Below are 17,545 nucleotides of genomic sequence, written 5' to 3' on the forward strand. Positions count from 1 at the left end.
TTGGTACAAAACAAGAAGAAGGCAAGACGAGGAACGACTGCACCAGACCCTGCTGAGGGAGGGCAAACCATGGGATGGGGCCTTGGGAGTTTGAAGGTAAAAGAGAAACTTTGGAGAGTTTAGAGGCTTTGTTAGGAAGGTGCGTGCAGATAGATCACCTCTCCCTGGAGAGTCACCTGGGGAACCAATTAGAGCAAGGTGTTGGGCCAGTGAAGATAAGTACCACCGAGTCTAGGGCTGGATCAGAGGCTCAGGGAGACGGCAGCCAGCCTCCTAGCCCTGCTATGCTGGGATGAATGTGAAAAATTCTGGGAAACTCTAGTGTCAAAGATGTATTGCATTTTTGAGGCGAGGGGAAAGAGAAAGACTCTCAGAAGCGAGGATAAAGCAAAGAGCTCGTGCAAATGATCCCATCTCAGTCAGGTGCTATGATTATGGATATCTGCTGTGTTGCCTACTGAAAGGGAACAAAGACAGGATAAGGAAGCCCAGAGAGGAAAGGTAACTTCCTTCCCAGCCCAGGGCCACACACGTGGTGTGGGTGACCTAGAACTAGGCGTCCTCTGGACTGGCAGGTCCCTGGCAGAGGAAGCTGCAAGCAGAGGAGGAAGGCACTGGCACAGCGGAACTCAGGTGAGGACAGCTCAGGGCAGCTCAGGGCTTGCAGGTCTAATTTCCTTTCTTTGTTATTCCCACCGAGCCAGCTCCGCATCAGCCTGGCTGTTGGTACATCGAGAACACAGACATGATCCAAGACCTGCTTTACAGCTTTGTTCTAGAACTCTACCAAGAACCTTCAAATCCATGAACCCAGACCCCTCCAATAACACTCAGACATTACCAGACTACAGAAGTATTTCTGCTTCCTCTGCTTTCAAATTTGGACACTATTTATTATCAGACTGCAGCTCTTATTAGGGACTTTGAGAATAACCAAGCAGTGCTTATGGAGCTTTGTGAGGTGCCCACAGGAGCTTATGCTTGCTCGTCTGCCTCCAAGGTTAATGCTGGCGAGTGTATATCCACATAAAGCCTTAATAAGCCAGCCAACTCTAATTAGGAAAACAGCTGTTGGTTAAGCGTTCATGTTGTTAGACTGAGAATAGAAATCTCTACAAGCAGATCCCATAGCTGATTGATAATGGGTAATTATTTTTGGTTCATGTTCTTTTGTTCATAGAATATAAATCTTCCTTCCTTAAAACCTTTGTTTAAATTTTTAAATATCCACTGTATGTGTGGAGGGCTTTGGCTTTATCTGCTGTAATCTATGTATCATCTCTTGCACAGAGAAGGAATTATGATCCCCTTTGGCAGAGAAAAGCATGGAGGTTCAGTGCGGTGTGCAACAAAAGCAGCTAATTTTGGACAGAGCTACAAATTCAAGAACTGACTTACAAGCCGGAAGGTCACTTGGTCTCCGCTGCTACTCTAATGCAAGTGTCCTTCCCTTTTTACCTCGAAGTGAGCTCTGTATTTGCTTCTATCCTCCAACTGCAAACTTGGTTGAACAGCAGGGGCTGATGTTCAGTTTGGGCTTTATTTCTTGCAAAGACTTGAGCTCTGGAGGGGACCCTTCATCTGGCTGTTGCCTTAGCTCTCCCAGGTGAACCGCTGTATGGATGGCTGGGAGGAACCGCACGTTGGTGACAGAGTTCTTCCTCACTGCATTCACTGAGCACCCAGAGTGGGGGCTCCCTCTCTTCCTGGTGTTCTTGAGTTTCTATCTCACCACCCTGCTGGGGAACGTGGGAATGCTCATCCTGATCCGCATGGATCGCCGCCTCCACACGCCCATGTACTTCTTCCTCAGCCACCTTTCCTTCGTGGACGTGTGCTACTCCTCGGTCATCGTCCCCCAGATGCTAGTGGTGCTGTGGGAACGGGGAGCGGCCATCTCCCAAGCTCGCTGTGCTGCTCAGTTCTTCCTCTTCACCTTCTTTGCGTCCATCGACTGCTACCTCCTGGCCCTCATGGCCTATGATCGCTACGTGGCCGTGTGCCAGCCGCTGTTCTACGTCACCATCATGACACGGAAGGCCCGTGTGGGCTTGATAGCTGGGGCTTATGTGGCAGGTTTCTTCAGTGCCCTGGTGCGGACGGTCTCGGCCTTCACTCTCTCCTTCTGTGGAGACAATGAGATCGACTTCATTTTCTGTGACCTCCCTCCCCTGTTAAAACTCACTTGTGGGGACAGCTACACCCAGGAAGTGGTCATTATTGTGTTCGCCATTTTCGTCCTCCCCGCTTGCATGGTGGTGATCCTGGTGTCCTACCTGCTCATCATCGTGACCATCCTGCGGATCCGCTCTGCAGGGGGCCGGGCCAAGACCTTCTCCACCTGTGCTTCCCACCTCACGGCAGTGTCACTCTTCTTCGGCACCCTCATCTTCATGTACCTGGGAGGCAACTCTAGCAGGTCCTCAGAAAGGGATCGTGTGTTGTCCTTGTTCTACACCGTGGTGACCCCCATGCTGAATCCCCTCATCTACAGCCTGAGGAACAAGGAGGTGAAGGAGGCTGTGAGGAAATCCCTGAGTCTATCAATGATTCCTGGGAGACCCAAGATGGACCCTTGGAAAATATGCCATGTCTTGGTTTCCCTATGCTTTCTGTAATTTCTCAACCATCACCTGGAGAAGGCTTTCCTAGACTACCCTACTTAAAACTACACCTGAGCTTTTCACTTCCACTTCCTGACTTATTATTCTATGTAATACTTGTCATTGTCGGACAAGCTAGCTGTTTTATGTGTTTGATATTACTTGATTCTCACAGCTGGCAAGAGAACAAACATTATGTTCAATGCTTAGCAAAGTACCCAAAAATCAATAAATACTTGTTGAACGAATGATTCCCAGGTTCCAGCATCTACCTTTGAGACCCCAGTTCTCTGGTTTTAGTTTCTTATCTGCCCAGTGGGTTTTCCTACATTATAGAACTATATTATTGAGGATGCCATGCACACTGGGTAGGGCTCCTGTCTGTCTTAGTCACTAATATTTCCTGGACCCATTACGTTTTCTGGCACAACACATACCTGATGAGTAAGTAAAAGGGCCTGGGAAAATTTGAAACTATCTACAAATGCAATTACTGTTTGGATTGAAGGGAACTTTCCAAGTCTCTTCATTTGTTGTTCTTTAAAAATTTGCCTTCTTATTGCTTCTGGGTTTTTGAAACAATAATATCAATATTAGGAACTAATTTTTATTAGGCATTTTTGCCTTCCAGGACTTACAGTATGTTTGCTATTGGACTTACTTAATTTGCAGGAGATGCCTGCGAAGCATGTTTATTATTATTCCTCATTCTCAGTGGATGAAGCACTTATGGCTTAGTGGAGCTGAGTGATTTCCCCAAGGTCAGGGAGGCAGTGAGTGGTAGTGCAGTGTTTCCTCCTGGCCAGAGCCTGATCTCTACATTGCTTCGTCTATCGACTCTGGGTGTGATCTACTGCTGCCTCTAAATCATTCAAGTTGAGATTTATTGTTATTGTACTTTTATTTCTCCTTTTATTGGTGGAGAAAAAGCAAAAGTCCAACTTGTGGAGGTAGAAGATGGTAAACAACATTCATTTCGTAGCCCCTTCAGTGACAGTATTACATCATGTGACTTGTGTGTGGTTGTGTGTGATAAAGTGTGGAGTGTAGATTAAATAGTTCATCTGAACTTTCAATTGAAGGACATATGGCGAGGATTTTAGGAAAGAATTGGGTGGGCATGTATAGGAAAAGATATAGGCAAAGATATTTTACTGGTGGCCAAGCGATTGGCGTTCACACCTCAGCTTTTGCCTGTGTTTTGCACAAATCACTTAAAAACTATTGAATAGGATGAAGGAACTTTATACAGTGCATCCTGCTGGCCAGATTTCAGATTTCATCTGCCATACAATCGCTCCCTGAACACATCGGCTTCTGTGGCCTGTGCTCCTTAGATGTGTTTATGTTATAGACGACGCGCAGAATTTTGCACCAATGTTTTGCTTCAGACTCTTTGGTGACTTTCAGCCCACTTCCTGCCTGTGAAATAGTATTTACTGAATATTTGCTTTGGGCTTTACATTTGTTTCATGTGTTCTCAAAACAACTTGGTTGACATGGAGAAAGGAAAGGTGCTTGGTAAGTTTTATGCCCATTAATACCTGTGATTACAACAATCATCCAGAATGCAAACACAATGGGCAGTAACGGGCAGAGGGACAGCTGCTTTATTTCTTTTCTTTTTTGGTACTGGAAATTGAACTCAGGACCTTGCACTTTCGAGGCAGACGCCAGAACTACTGAGCTAAATCCCTGGCCCAGCTGCTTTATTTCAGAATTGCCTAAAACAGTCCCCCTGGGCCCAGATTAGTTTTGAACACAGGCACTTCCAGAAGTGGAGGGTTCACTCACAATTTTTTACTTAACTCTTAAGCTAATGCATCCCTACTGTGTGCAAGGCACTATGCTAAAAGCTTCACATGAATCATTTATTTTAGTCCTCCTAACAACTTTAATGGAAAATAATTATTATTGACTTCACGTAGCAAAAGAAAAAAAATCCCATCAAGACACAGAAAGATTATGTGACTTACTCATGCTGTATAGCAAGAAAATGACAGGTAGGGAAGATTTTGCTCTTCGTTCTCTCTCATGCCAATGTGGTTACCCTTAACTGAGTCACTCCTTCTGCATTCTCTTCACTTTCTTTCTCCAAGGCCTTAAATTCCTGCAACTTTCTTTAGAGGTATCTGGGTTTCAGTTGTGCTGTTAGCCTTAGTATTTGTTTGACATGGGTTGAGGTGGCTTTATCTTGGGACTAAGAGTGAAGTTCGTGAAACTTATGTTGGTGGTTTTATGGCTCAATGCAGAAGATCTGGAGGAATTTTCAGCCCTTCCAGAAAGAGTAGGATTGGCTTGGATACACTATTACCTTCCAAAGCCCTTTGGGTCAAAACTTTCTTCAGTAAGTAGCTAATAGTATGGTGTAGCTTCAGTAGTAGTAGTATGGTGTCACCAGTCAATTACCAACCTTGCCCCTTTTTTCAATCTTAAGCAATCATTTAAGGATTTCAATATTACATTACAAATGCTAATCATTGTTAATTCTTACCGCTTAGTAGCATTTAAAAATACTGCACTGCATGTATATGTAGATGTGTACAGACAGAATTCATTGTTTTTGTTTGATCACTCTATCCTCTTCCTCCTCGTGCTCAAGAGTATATCTAAAATCCTTTTTGATATTCTGAATTAAAAATGACTTTATTGAGTTTAATTGACATGCAATAAACCGAACATACTTAAAGTATAGGATTTGATAAGTTTTGACATATGAAAACACTCAGGAAATTATCACCACAACCTATTTGCAATTTTATATAAAAAGAATAATGTATGGCTTCTTCGACTTAACATAATTATTCCAAGAATCATTAGCACTGCCACGTTTATCAATGACTCACTCCCTGTTGCTGAGGACTATTCCATTGTGTGGTTTAATGTGTTTGTTTATTCCTGTGTCTGTTGAGGGAAACATGGGTTGTTTCTAGTTTTGGCTTTTAGAAATAAAGCTATTATGAGCATTCATGGAAAGCCTTTGAATGGAAAAATACTTTTAGTTCTCTTAAATAAATACTTAGGGATGGAATGATTGGATCATAAGGCAGGTATAGGTTTAACTTTTTAGAAAACTGCTGGGCTGGTTTCCAAAGTAGTTGTATTGCTTAACACTCACATCAACAATGCCTGCAGTGCCCAGCACTCCACTTACTCCAAATTCTCACCAATGCTCAGCATGGTGAGACATTTTTTAAAAATTGTAGTAAAAATGGATAATGCTACAACCTACCACTTAGCAAAATTTTCAGAGTGTGTTACAGCGTGGTTAAATATAAGCACAATATTCTGCAACAGAGTTCATCTTGCATAACTGAAATTTTATATGCCCTGAGCAACAAACAATTCCCTATGTCCCTGTCCCCTAGAAATCACCATGCTGCAGTGTCCATTTCAGTTGGAGTATTCTGGATGTGCTGTATAAGTGAAACCAGGCAGCGTTCGTCCTTGGGGGGCTGGATTTTTTCCCTCAGGAATGCTCTGGCATGTGACAGTGCTTCCTTCTGCTCTGAGAAGCTGAAAGCATTCCATTCTCTTCCCACTTTGTTTTCATCCCCGCACTGGTGTGGATGTGCACGTCAGTTGTTTCCACATCATGGCTGTTGTATTAAATGTGGCAAGGAACATGGCGCGCAGATATCTCTCTGGGATCTGATCTCAATTCTTTTGGATGGATACACTCAGGAGTGGGGTATCTGAGTCACGTGGTGGTTCTGTCTTTAATTTTTTGAGGAACTGCCACTTTGCCTTCCAAAACAGCGTCACCCTCTTACATTCCCTCTAAAGGTGTGCAAGGGCTCTAACTTCACCACATCCTCACAAACGTTCATTCCTTCTCTTTTCTAATAAGGATCGTCTGGCAGCTGTGCGATGTCCTCTCGCCATGCTTTGTTTTCTATTCCTCCGCTGATCAGTAACGTCGTGTATTGTTTCATATCCCGACTGGTGACTTGTGAATCTTCTTTGGAGAAATGTCTATTCTTGTCCTTTGTCCACTTAAAATATTTCTTACATAAAAATATTTAAGTGACAAATAAAGGTTGCATACAGTCACGGCTATAGTTACACTTTGTCGCCTTTGTATGTTTGTCAAAGATCAATTATTCATGTACATGTGAGGATTCTCTGGACTCTATTTTGTTTCAGTGATCTGTTTGTCTCTTCACACTGATACTAGACCATTTTGAATACTAATATGTCTAGACATCAGTTAGGGCCAGTCCTTAAACCATATTCATTTTAGTTTTCATTTTAGTTATTCTATGTCCTTTGAATTTCCATGGAGTTTTTAGAAGTAGTTTTTCAATTTTTACAAAAAAATGTCTATTGGAACTTTGGGAATTGCAGTATTGAATGATGTGAGGAGAGTAGAAATTCCTTTCTTGTTCTTTTCTTGATTGTAAAGAAACTTTCAATTTTTCACTACTTATGTAAATTTTTCATAGAAGCCCTTTAAAATCAGATTAAGAGTTCCCTTTGATTTTCAGTTTGTTGAAAATTTTTCTTTTTTTCTTTTTAAATTAGAAATGGTTTTGGATTTCTTCTTCAGATTTTCTAGATCTAGTTATGATTATTTATTTTTATTTTTATTTATTAATATGTTGAATAACATCATTTGCTTTTGCATGTTAAATCATTCTTATATTTTTGGAATAATCCTTATTTGATCACAGTATGTCATTTCTTTGTATTACCAAAGTAACTAGGAGATGTTTTAGATCATTCTGGGATGATTAAAAAGGTCGCACGTGGTATTGCTTAAAGCTGTATGCCAATTCCATTTTCTTTCTTTATTTAAAGACAGTTCTATGAACACATAGTAGTTGTACATATCAACAGGATGCAGTGTGATATTTCATTACATGCATGTGGTACATATGGATCAAACCAGGGTGATTAACATTTGGATCTGCTATCACTGCTTTGTGTTTGAAGACTTTGAGCTCCTCTCTTCTGGTTATTCATAAAATACATAATCAGTTATTATGAATTTTAAAGGAGGTTTGAGTTCTGGGTCATTTAAAAATCCAGTAGAAGGAGAAGAAGTAGGCAGGGGACAGAGCCACGTGGAAGGAAGGCAGAGGCTAAGAAGAGTGAGATGTTCGTCTCCTCTCACAACCAGTCCTGCAGGGATCCGCTTCACTTTAATCTCAGTGCTGAGGTAGCAGCTGCTTCCCAGAGAGCTGAGAAGACAGCAGATCAGAGTACAATGAGTTCGGAGGTCCTTTGGTCCTTTGATAGTTGAAATAGCTCTCCCTCCTTCTCCTCAGAAAAATTTCACGTTCTTCCTTTGCCTTCCTGGGGGCTACTTTATTGCCTTCTTAAGTCTCAGGGTCTTCAAGGGCATGGTCATATTCCTCAGAGGAGAATTTCATTCGGTCTCATGACTTTAAACCCATAAACTGCGTAGATAACGTAATTTCTTCCCAGGGGCCCACACGTCTCAGCTTTCGTGGCTTAGTAACCACCTCCTCGCTTGTGCCTGCTGCTCAGCCTCCCTCCCTCTGCCCTGTTCCCGTCCACTTCCCATTCCTGGAGAGAGCCTAACCTCTTTCCATGGAGATGTCTGCCCCTTGCTGTTACCGACTGCTGCCTGCCCCACGTCCCCTCGGCCCTGCCTCCTGCCGCACATCATTCATTCATTTGCATGGAGCGAAGAACTCAATGACACTGCCTTATTTCCCTTTAACTCCTACTAGACACCTAAACATCTTTGTTTAGTGGCTAAATAAGTTAGTATTTATTGGCATCTTATATGTTAGGTTTTGCAGGGTATTCCTATCCAATGTGCATCTGTTTTTGGTTTTTCTAAAATCTCCTTGTGTTTATGTTAGTTTCAGTTAGAAGACAGAGGTCTCTTTTAGTTTATAATAAAACCATGCATTGGTTTTTCTCAGGCATGACTACCAAGTCATGACCATTCTTGGTCATGACCAAGAATAGTGTCAAATTTACTTACCTGCCCTTTGCATAAACTCTTTATGCTTTCTAAATTAATGACTTTGATTACTGAATAAACATTGCCTTTATTATCATTTTAAATATCATGGAAAATTATTTTTATTTTTCTCTCTTTGATTTGGCAGTGCACTGAAGTCATGGGCTGTGGGTTATTCATTCTTTTAGTCCCTCCACCAGATACAGAGGCTGCTAAATAAAAGGTTCTCAATAGATGTTTGTGGAAAATGGCAAATTGGAGAATGATTCAGGAAACTGTAAGAGTCTAGGTACAAATTTTTGCCTTTCCTCTGTGAAGATTTGTCAAAGTTTTCGTAGTAGCCTAGGATTCTCCTTTTTTTAATCAGTTGTCTTCTCTGTCTTAATCCTAATTCTAATTCATGTCCTCAGTCAAACTTGCAATTTGTGTACAAGTCCACTTCTGGGCAAATCAGCATTCCTGTTACTACAGATGGAACTCTTCCTTCCAGCCTCCCGTGGAGTCTATCATTCAGGAGTAATGATAGGACCAGGACCAGGACCGGACTACCAGGGCAGAGGACAATTTACAGCGATTATCCTGGGTGTAATCCCGGGTGTTTCCAAAACTCGAGTGCCCAATTCCTTCACCAGAGAGGCTGGGTCGGTAGAGCCAAGGTGGGGTTTGGGAAGAAAGCAGTAAAACCTGGCTTGTAGCTTATTTATTCACCTCAGAATTCTGAGTTTGAACCATGGTTAAAGCCCCCTTGCAACTAACCTCCCTTACTGACGAGTAACCTGTCAGTACTGAGATGCAGCTGAACCAGCATGTGCCCGAGAGAGCTGGCAATCAGCATGGTGCAGTGCCTCAGGAACCCAGAGCTGATGTGTCTGTGGGCTGAGGTTGGCCACGTACACTCAGATCTCAGTCTGGATCATACATATCCTGAGCGAATGTCTGGGCTAATACAAGGCCTGCTGGAGGCTCCCACTGCCTTGTCATTGTGCATGTGGGCGTCCCAAGTCCTTTCTTAAGGCTCAGTAGGATGACTTGGGGTGCATTTGATGACTTTGTTTGCCGATCTGAACCCAAGACCCTTGCAGCCAGCCAAATAGAAAAGGCACTGTAGGGTCTGAGACTGTGTGTTTTGAAAAAAATCCACCAGGTAATTCTGACAGCCAGCCTCCGTTGTTTCTATACATGCGCTTCTGTGGCTTTTCATTGAAATAATTGAAGTCATTGGGAATCATAGTTCCCAAAACATATTCTGAAGTATGCTAAACCCATGAGCCACTTTGTGACAAATTAGGTTCTGTATTATTGAAGTTCAGTTTTGAGAAATGCTGAGTTCCATATTGCCTTTTTAAAAAATTTTATTTTACTAGCATGTATTTGCCGTGCATGAAGTTTACATTCATCTTAGGGTGTAGGAGCAGGAATATAACCCACGTTGATTCTTTCTTAATTGCCTTTCTTTCCCCAACTACCCACCTCCCTCCATCTCTAGATCCTCTTTCCCCATTTTCATTATTATTGTTATTATTTTTAGTTCATGTTTATGACATATGATGTTTGCATTCATTGTGGGTATTTGGTACATCTTTTTACTTCCCTTTCCCTTCAACCCCTTCCCTCACCCTTTCTCCCCTGGACCTCTTCCCATTTGCAAAAGATCTATCTCCTTGTTTCCTTCTATCAATTCTTTATTTTGGTCTTTATGTGCTCTTTGCCTCACTCAAATGAGTGATAGTATATGGTAGGGCTCTGAGATGTTGTCTAGTTAATAACATTTTGCATCATTTAATTCTGCATTGCCCCAAACTATTTGGAAGTAGAAGTACAGGATTCATTTTTTATAGCAATTAAAACATAAATAGAAGCAAACTTTGGGAAAAAACCAAGATGAATAAAGGATTAATAATAACTATACTCAAAGCTTCAAAAGCAAGACTACAAGCACTGCTTATTGTTTAAGTTATAAACAATTTATGTCAAAGTTTGCACTAACATAGATTGTAACCAAGATGCATGTTATTTTGACATACCATGGGGTTAGAGGATCTTGTTTCCAAGACCAGAGGTATGTAGAAAAGCCTGAAGCCCTCAAAGATTGGAATAGGAGGCAAATATCTGAAACCTTACAAAACTTAAACCATCACACTATGCCACCAACCCTGGGAGGAATAACCCATTTGGTAATGAAGATCAAAGAATTCAGATGTCTGGGGCATCAAAGGGAGGAACCCCATTTTTTATTGATGAGCTTTCTCAGGGCACCTTTCATATCCTTGTTCCTCAAACTGTAGATAAAGGGGTTCACCATGGGCGTCACCACAGTGAAGAGTACCGCACCAATCTTATCTGTGTCCTCTGGGTGGGTGGAGGAGGGAAAAAAGTAAACCCCCATGATGGTCCCGTAGAAGAGCAACACAGCAGCCAGGTGGGAGCCGCAGGTGGAGAAGGCTTTCCACTTTCCTTCTAAGGTCGAGATTCTCAACACAACCCTGATGATGCAGATATAGGAGAAAAGGATGACAGCAAAGGGGAGGCTGATGACTGACAAGCCCATGATAAGGAGCACCAGCTCATTGAGCACCACGTCGGAGCAGGACAGCTTGAGCAGGGGAGCCAAGTCGCAGAAGAAGTGTGGGAGAGTGTTGCTGTCACAGAAGATCAACTGGGTGAGCAGAAGGGTGTGCGTCAGGGCCACAATGTTGCTGAGGACCCATGGGATGACCGTGAGGCAAGTGCAAAGCGCAGGGTGCATGATGGTGGTGTAGTTCAGTGGGTGGCAGATGGCCATGAAGCGGTCATAGGCCATGACCCCCAGGAGGAAATTGTTGGTGACAGTACAGACAATGGAAAAGTACATCTGGGTGATGCAGCTGTTGTAGGAGATGGACTGATTCTTGGTCTGAATATTCATCAGCATTTTGGGGATGGAGGTAGAAGAGGAGGACATATCAGCAAAGGACAAGGTGGCAAGGAAGACATACATGGGGGTGTGAAGGTGCGTGTCCAAGCCAATGGCCAGAATGATGAGCCCGTTCCCAGCCACAGTGACCAGGTACATAGCCAGGAAGAGCACGAAGAGCAGTGTCTGCTTCTCTCTCTGGTCGGAAAGTCCCAGAAGGATGAACTCGGAGATGGTGGTCTGGTTTCCTTGATGCATTTTTCTGTTAACCCTGAAGAAAGGGACACAAAGTCTTAGTATTTTCATAAGGAGAACTGGGACAGTACTTTTCAGCTGCAGCTATTTAAAGGGGCACTTCCTCTACAGGGAAGGGAGTGAAGTTCCTTCAACTTAACAAGTAGAGGCTTACTTAAAAAGGAGCTACCTCATCAGCGCAGTCAGGAAATACTTTAGAGAGAAAAGACAGGCCATGATATTCACTTCTCAATGAACGTAATTCAAGCTCTAACCAGGCTCTGAATTTGATTTTTTCAGTTAGTGCTAAGTGTTGTTTAAATCCGCCATTGATGAAGAGTATCCCATATTCATTCTAAAGATGCGAGATACTCCTGCAAGAATTTAAAAAAATGAGAAACTGGTGGAAACGGAGAAAATGAGAAAAGAGGGCAAGACTGCCGGCACTGTTCATAAATGGAAGAAGGAAGACGTTTGAAGGGTGACGAAAGTGAAGAGCCTGGGGAAGTTGAAACAGCGGGACGTGAGGAATCCCTGTGGGGGTAAGATGCAGGTATACTCCTTCCTGCCAAAGTGAGAGGGGGCCCCAAAGGACGGTTCTTGGTGAATGAATACAAGAGGGGGTGGTCAGAACTTTCCTTCATTTGTGGCTCTATTTGATGACCCAGAGAATTTAGAAGACGCCATTGAACCAACAGACTTGTGCCAGCTTCGTGCTTGTAGAGGTGGCGTCTCACTGGGTCAGCCCACTGTGACGGGCAGGGAGAGGACGGCGGTTGGTAGGGAAATCCCGCCTCATCGCAGCCCGCCAGGCAGGTATAGGTGCACTTGCTGCAGGCCAAGTGCAGACTGCGGGGTCACTGAGCTCAAGCTGCCTCCTGGGACTCCAAGAAGGGGCCCGTTGGGTGGCGAAGGCTGTCGGAGTTAGAGCCCATGCAGTGGCTCTGTTAGGAAAGAGCTGTCTTAGGGAGATAACAGAGAACAGCTCTGTCAGGGAACTGCGTACCGAAGCGCACGGTGAAATGGGGTCCCGGAAGACCCAACATGCTCTCACGAGAAAGCTTGCCTGCCACACCAGTGTTTTAAGGGAACAGACTGGAGCCTTTCTCCTTCTCTCCCTGTAAAGCTAAAAAGAAAGGGAGAACAAAGCAACACAATGACAGGATAATGGGGACAGAAGGCTAAAGGACGGGGAAGAGCACACTCCCCTGCTTCCTCCGGTCATCCGCAGGCTGCACAGGGGAGCTGAGCTCAAGAGAGAGGATGCACGCTTACAGCTGGGTGTGAAATGGAAGCTTTACATCGGGCTCGCCTTAGCTTTTTAACACCTGCAAGTGGGTCTTCAGTATCAAATGAAACTCGGCTTTAAAATCATAAGTGACCAGAAAACTACTGATACCTCACAGGGCTTCACCTAGAAGCAGGAAGATGGTGTGATTTTCCTTGTGATCCGCTGGAAAGAATATCAGCTTCCGAGCCACAAGGTGCTGGTCCCTGTCTTTCTACTCTCCTGTTATTGTCTCCCTCTCATTTTTCTTCCTCTGTCTTCTTGTCTCTCTTTCCACAGAGAAGCCAGAAAACAGCAGACCTGCATTTCTCAGACTTTGGAAAACTGCAGGGCAGGGGGTCTTGGAGCAGGAGCTCAGGAGTCTCTTTGCTCCCGAGGAGCTGGGCTTACGGAGCAGAACAGGTGGGGAAATATGTAGAAGGGAGACCCACCGCAAAGATGAAGATGAGATAAAGAACCGCTGGGAACCTATACTCAAGCCCAAGACTGTGATTTCCATGTCCTGGGCTGGTTCAGGGTGGGCTGGTGGGGATGCGTGTGCTTTTGAGTGACAGTGTCTCACCTCGCCTCCTAGTCTACCTCTCCCAGCCACAGCAGCCTTGCACAGATTGCTCTGAGGCCCTGGAGTTAGCTAACTGGTTAAGATCACTGCTAAATTCTAGAAAGACCCACCTCCCAGTGGTGATAGAATCTCGGAAGTTCCTGGAGTGTAGACTCCGAGGCCCTCTTTAACTCAGAAGGGGCCAGGTGGAGACAGAGAGCAGCTCCTGGGAGCTTCTCTAACCAGACTCTTCCTCCGAGGACAGAGCTAGCAGTGCCAGGCCGGGACTGCCTGGGGTGTTTAGCTTCTCCGACTCCCTTGGGGGGTCATCCCCGAAGTGCTTCTCTCTAGAGGTGTTCACATCCTAGTCTTGATGAGCTAAATGGGGAAATAACAGGTAGACTCGCTTTCTTCTTTGTTTGCCTTACCTTCAGGTGCTCTTCCTCCTGTGATTTCCTACTTTTATCTTGACCCTTGCTGCTTGTTGTATGTTTTCGGTCCCCAGATGAAAGTATTTGGAGAGTTTCTTCTCCTTTTTCTCCAGGGCCTGGCAGAGGGAGCACTTACTAAACACCTAGAGAATGGAGTTGAGCAGCTCTGCCGGTGAGCAGGCTCCGAAGAGAAGCCATCTCCAGTGGCAGGCAACAGACCAGGGCTTCTGTGCCACCCGAGTGGGGTTTGGCGTTGGAAGGGGGTCTAGAATCGAGGGGCTCAGCACTCAAGCTCTTAGATGCAAAGAAAAGAAGTAGAGTCTAGGCTATTAATACTTAAAAGAAACACTATAGCAGTACTGAGTGTTTCATAATCCATCCGGGAGCTTGGCGAGACAGACCCTGAGATGGAAGGCTGCACAGGCACAGCCCAAAGCAATATTTTTTCCCCAATGCTTTCTTGAACCTTATAATGTGGTGCCATTATTTCTCACCCAAATCGAGAGCGTGCATCACCTTGCCCACAGGAAGCACTTCAATCTGTGGATTAACTTTATTTGTGACATGCATTCATGATTAATATTTAAAACAACAAGATAACAGAGAAGAAAGAAGGTCCATTCTATCTATCTATCATCTATCTGGTCACTGCTAGGAAAAAATGTGGGTGATGTGGCTAGGACCAGAATGCTTTTTGCTCTTTGTCCTTTTTGGTAACTCAGCCATGAGGAATATTTATGACTTGCTTCTTCTGTCACTATTTTAACATAGGTCTTCTAGAAAGCAGATCCTGAGACAAGGAGTTAGAATTGAGCTTTGGATAATCCCAAACTATTATACCTAAGGTTCTCCCCCAGCCAGAACTAAATTTTGGCCATGTGAGAGTGACATCCTCCCCACTGAGGATTCTTGGTGGAGCCATGATATGGCAAGAATGTTAGCCACACAAGCTACAAAGTCTTCATTTCTGTAATTGTCCCCAAGGCTTTGATTGCTGTTCTTTATCTCCTTTGTCCATCACTTCCTTTAGATGCCCTGACACTTACCTCACACATTGTCTGACCTGGATTGTTTGCCCAAGACTCAGCTTTTTCCATGCGGGATATGGATTCTTGCTGCCCTGACCCTGCTGGATTGTGCTTGTGGTAATTATCACAGTCTTTTGATCAAAGTTTGGAATCACTCAGATTCAGTATTTCAGAAATAGTTTGCTGGTCTGGTTGTGAGTGAGAGAGAAAGGCCACTCGTGCTGTCACCCAGTGCTGTGTGAATTGTGCACATAGCTACAAGCGACGTGTACTGCTTACCTGAGGTGGGTTCAAGGAATCTACTAATCCAGAGGAACAGTACCCCAACCCACAGGATGTTGTTCCCCACTTGGGGGCTTAGTTTTATCAGATTGTTCCAGCATTCTATCCATCATATGGACCATGTTGGGGATGGAAACGTTCTACGATCATTCGTCCCTTGTTGCAGCTTCCTTCTCTGGCTTACAATGGGGCCCTTGATCCTATGCAATTTGTGTGGGATGCCTTGTGCTTTAATCACTTTCTTCATTGCTGGGCAAAATAGACAAGACCCATAACTTAAAGGAGGAGAGGTTCATTATGGCTCATGTTTTAGAAGTTTTAGTCTGTGTTTGGTAGGTTTAAACAAGGGAGCGCATGGTGGAAGGGCCTGGGTGGAGGAAAGCTGCTCACCTCATGGCGACCAGGAAGCAGGGATGGGAGGGAGGAGCCAAGGAGAAGACAGACCCTTCCGGATCACTCCCCCAGCAACCCACCAGCCTCTTCAGACCCAGACCCACCAAACACCAAGTCAGCTGTGGCACCCGTGGTCCAATCCTCTTCCCAAAGCCCTGCCTGTGAGCACCCAAGGCTCTGGGGGGACATCTGCATGCAAACCACAACATGCCAATGCCCGGTCAGGCCTCTGTGTGGACTTGACTGCGCCTCCAGCGTCCTGTAGATAAAGACAGCCAAGCCCCTGTAGCTGTGTGGGGTGGGGCACATCAGCTTGCCTGACACCGGAGACTGCTTTCCCGGGAACTCTGCTCTTTGTTTGGTTCTAAGAATATAGTTAGAAGAACTCACATGCAATCGGGAAAGCAGAAATTCAGCAGGAGCCATTCCTAAGAGATGGCACACAGTGACAGGCAGAGCAGCTGCCCAGCATGGCCAGGGTGCCCTGTGCTCTGTACCCAGCACACCTGCCAGACCTCTCTGGGTGGCAGCACATACTGAGGGCATGTGAGTGTGGGGCAAACATATCCCAGGCACAGGCAGAAAGAGGATGGCCACCTGTACAGAGTTTACAGCAGTGACAAAGCAGACAAGAGCCAGCTGCCACCTACGGTCCCCGGGCTCCCACACTGCTGCCGAAGTCAGTCCTAAGTGAGTGCTCCTCCCTTCCAGGGCAGAGCGCACTCATGGCTCTGCGTTCACAGTGCTCCTCGCACCCCTCTGGGTGGCCCTGAAGGGGACACTCCACAAAAGTACTGGAAATGCGCCTCATTTCAAAATGGCTCCACAGTGTGCAATTTCTTTTGTCTTGTATGAAAGGGTTACCGGATTGCTTCTGCACTTCCCACTTACAGAGAGGAACTGAAATAGTGCTCTATATTTTTATACATCTTTGCAGATATTTCTTTAGGACAGATGCTTAAATGTGATGTTCACAGAGGCTAATAGAGTAGGGAGGAGGTCTGGGAACTCACGATCTGTAGGTACTAAATGACAGTTCGGAGTAGGACGCTCCAGTGTGCTATTACACCTAGTGGTGTAGGTAACAGTTATGTACTGTGTCTCTCAAAAAGCTAAAAAAAAGGACTTTGAATGTTTCTACCACAGAGAAATGATAGATGTTTGAAGAGGTATATTTAATGTGGTTTAAACATTGTACAATGTACACTTGTATAAAAATATCACATGGTAGCTAATTAATATGTGCATTTTTGTTATAAATCAATTAAAAATAACTTTGTAAAAATGTGGCAAAAATAAAGTTATAAATAAAAATACAATTGTAAAGTTTGTATGAAGTCGATCATTTAATGCATCCTGCCATGCTGCTCTCTAAAATTATTGCACAGAATCTGTGCTTCTAGTAGTTGTGAACCTCTGTCCCTTTATATCTTTGTCCATATCAGGTATAAGCAATCAGTTTAACTTTTTCAGTCTGATGGGCTAAAAATAGTCATACACAAACATCTCTAGTTTATTCAATTATGAATGACTTTGTGAGTATATATTGTACTGTTTATAGCCCATTAATATTTTATTTTCTGTAGGTTACTTGTTCTTCTCATTCTGCTTTGTAAAAAATTATTACTTGTTCTTACCCTCTGATTTTCTTTTACTATTAGGTTATCTTTTTAAATGATTTTGATATTACGAATATCAATACATATTGTTTTGCTCAGTCTTATATCTGTAATTTAGTTTTTAAAATGATATCTTCCCACAAATAATTATTTTTATGTGGTCAGAACTCCAAATCTTCCTTACTGTAAATATTAGGTAGGTGTTATATGTGGATATGTGGAATTGTCACTATCATACCAAGGTGATAATTGTTTTTCCTAATTTCTTCCAGAAGTTTTATGGCTATGCTTTTAC

At 43.9% G+C, this 17,545-nt stretch overlaps 2 protein-coding genes across 2 annotated transcripts; one reads left to right on the plus strand and one right to left on the minus strand.

The window, feature by feature from the left end:
• Positions 1-1,616: 1,616 nt before the first annotated feature.
• LOC101706851 (olfactory receptor 9Q2) lies at positions 1,617-12,917 on the plus strand. The gene is made up of 3 exons (XM_004869859.2): positions 1,617-2,538; positions 12,506-12,573; positions 12,900-12,917. The coding sequence occupies exons 1-3, from the start codon at positions 1,623-1,625 to the stop codon at positions 12,915-12,917; spliced, it is 1,002 nt and encodes a 333-aa protein (XP_004869916.2). The 5' UTR covers positions 1,617-1,622.
• On the minus strand, positions 10,751-11,692 carry Or1s1 (olfactory receptor family 1 subfamily S member 1). Its single transcript, XM_004869858.4, has one exon. The coding sequence runs from the start codon at positions 11,690-11,692 to the stop codon at positions 10,751-10,753; it is 942 nt and encodes a 313-aa protein (XP_004869915.1).
• Positions 12,918-17,545: the final 4,628 nt, after the last annotated feature.

Source organism: Heterocephalus glaber, unplaced genomic scaffold (genome assembly GCF_053883595.1).
Source record: "Heterocephalus glaber isolate CG9 unplaced genomic scaffold, H.glaber_assembly_v1.0 deba00001805, whole genome shotgun sequence".
NCBI lineage: Eukaryota > Metazoa > Chordata > Mammalia > Rodentia > Bathyergidae > Heterocephalus > Heterocephalus glaber.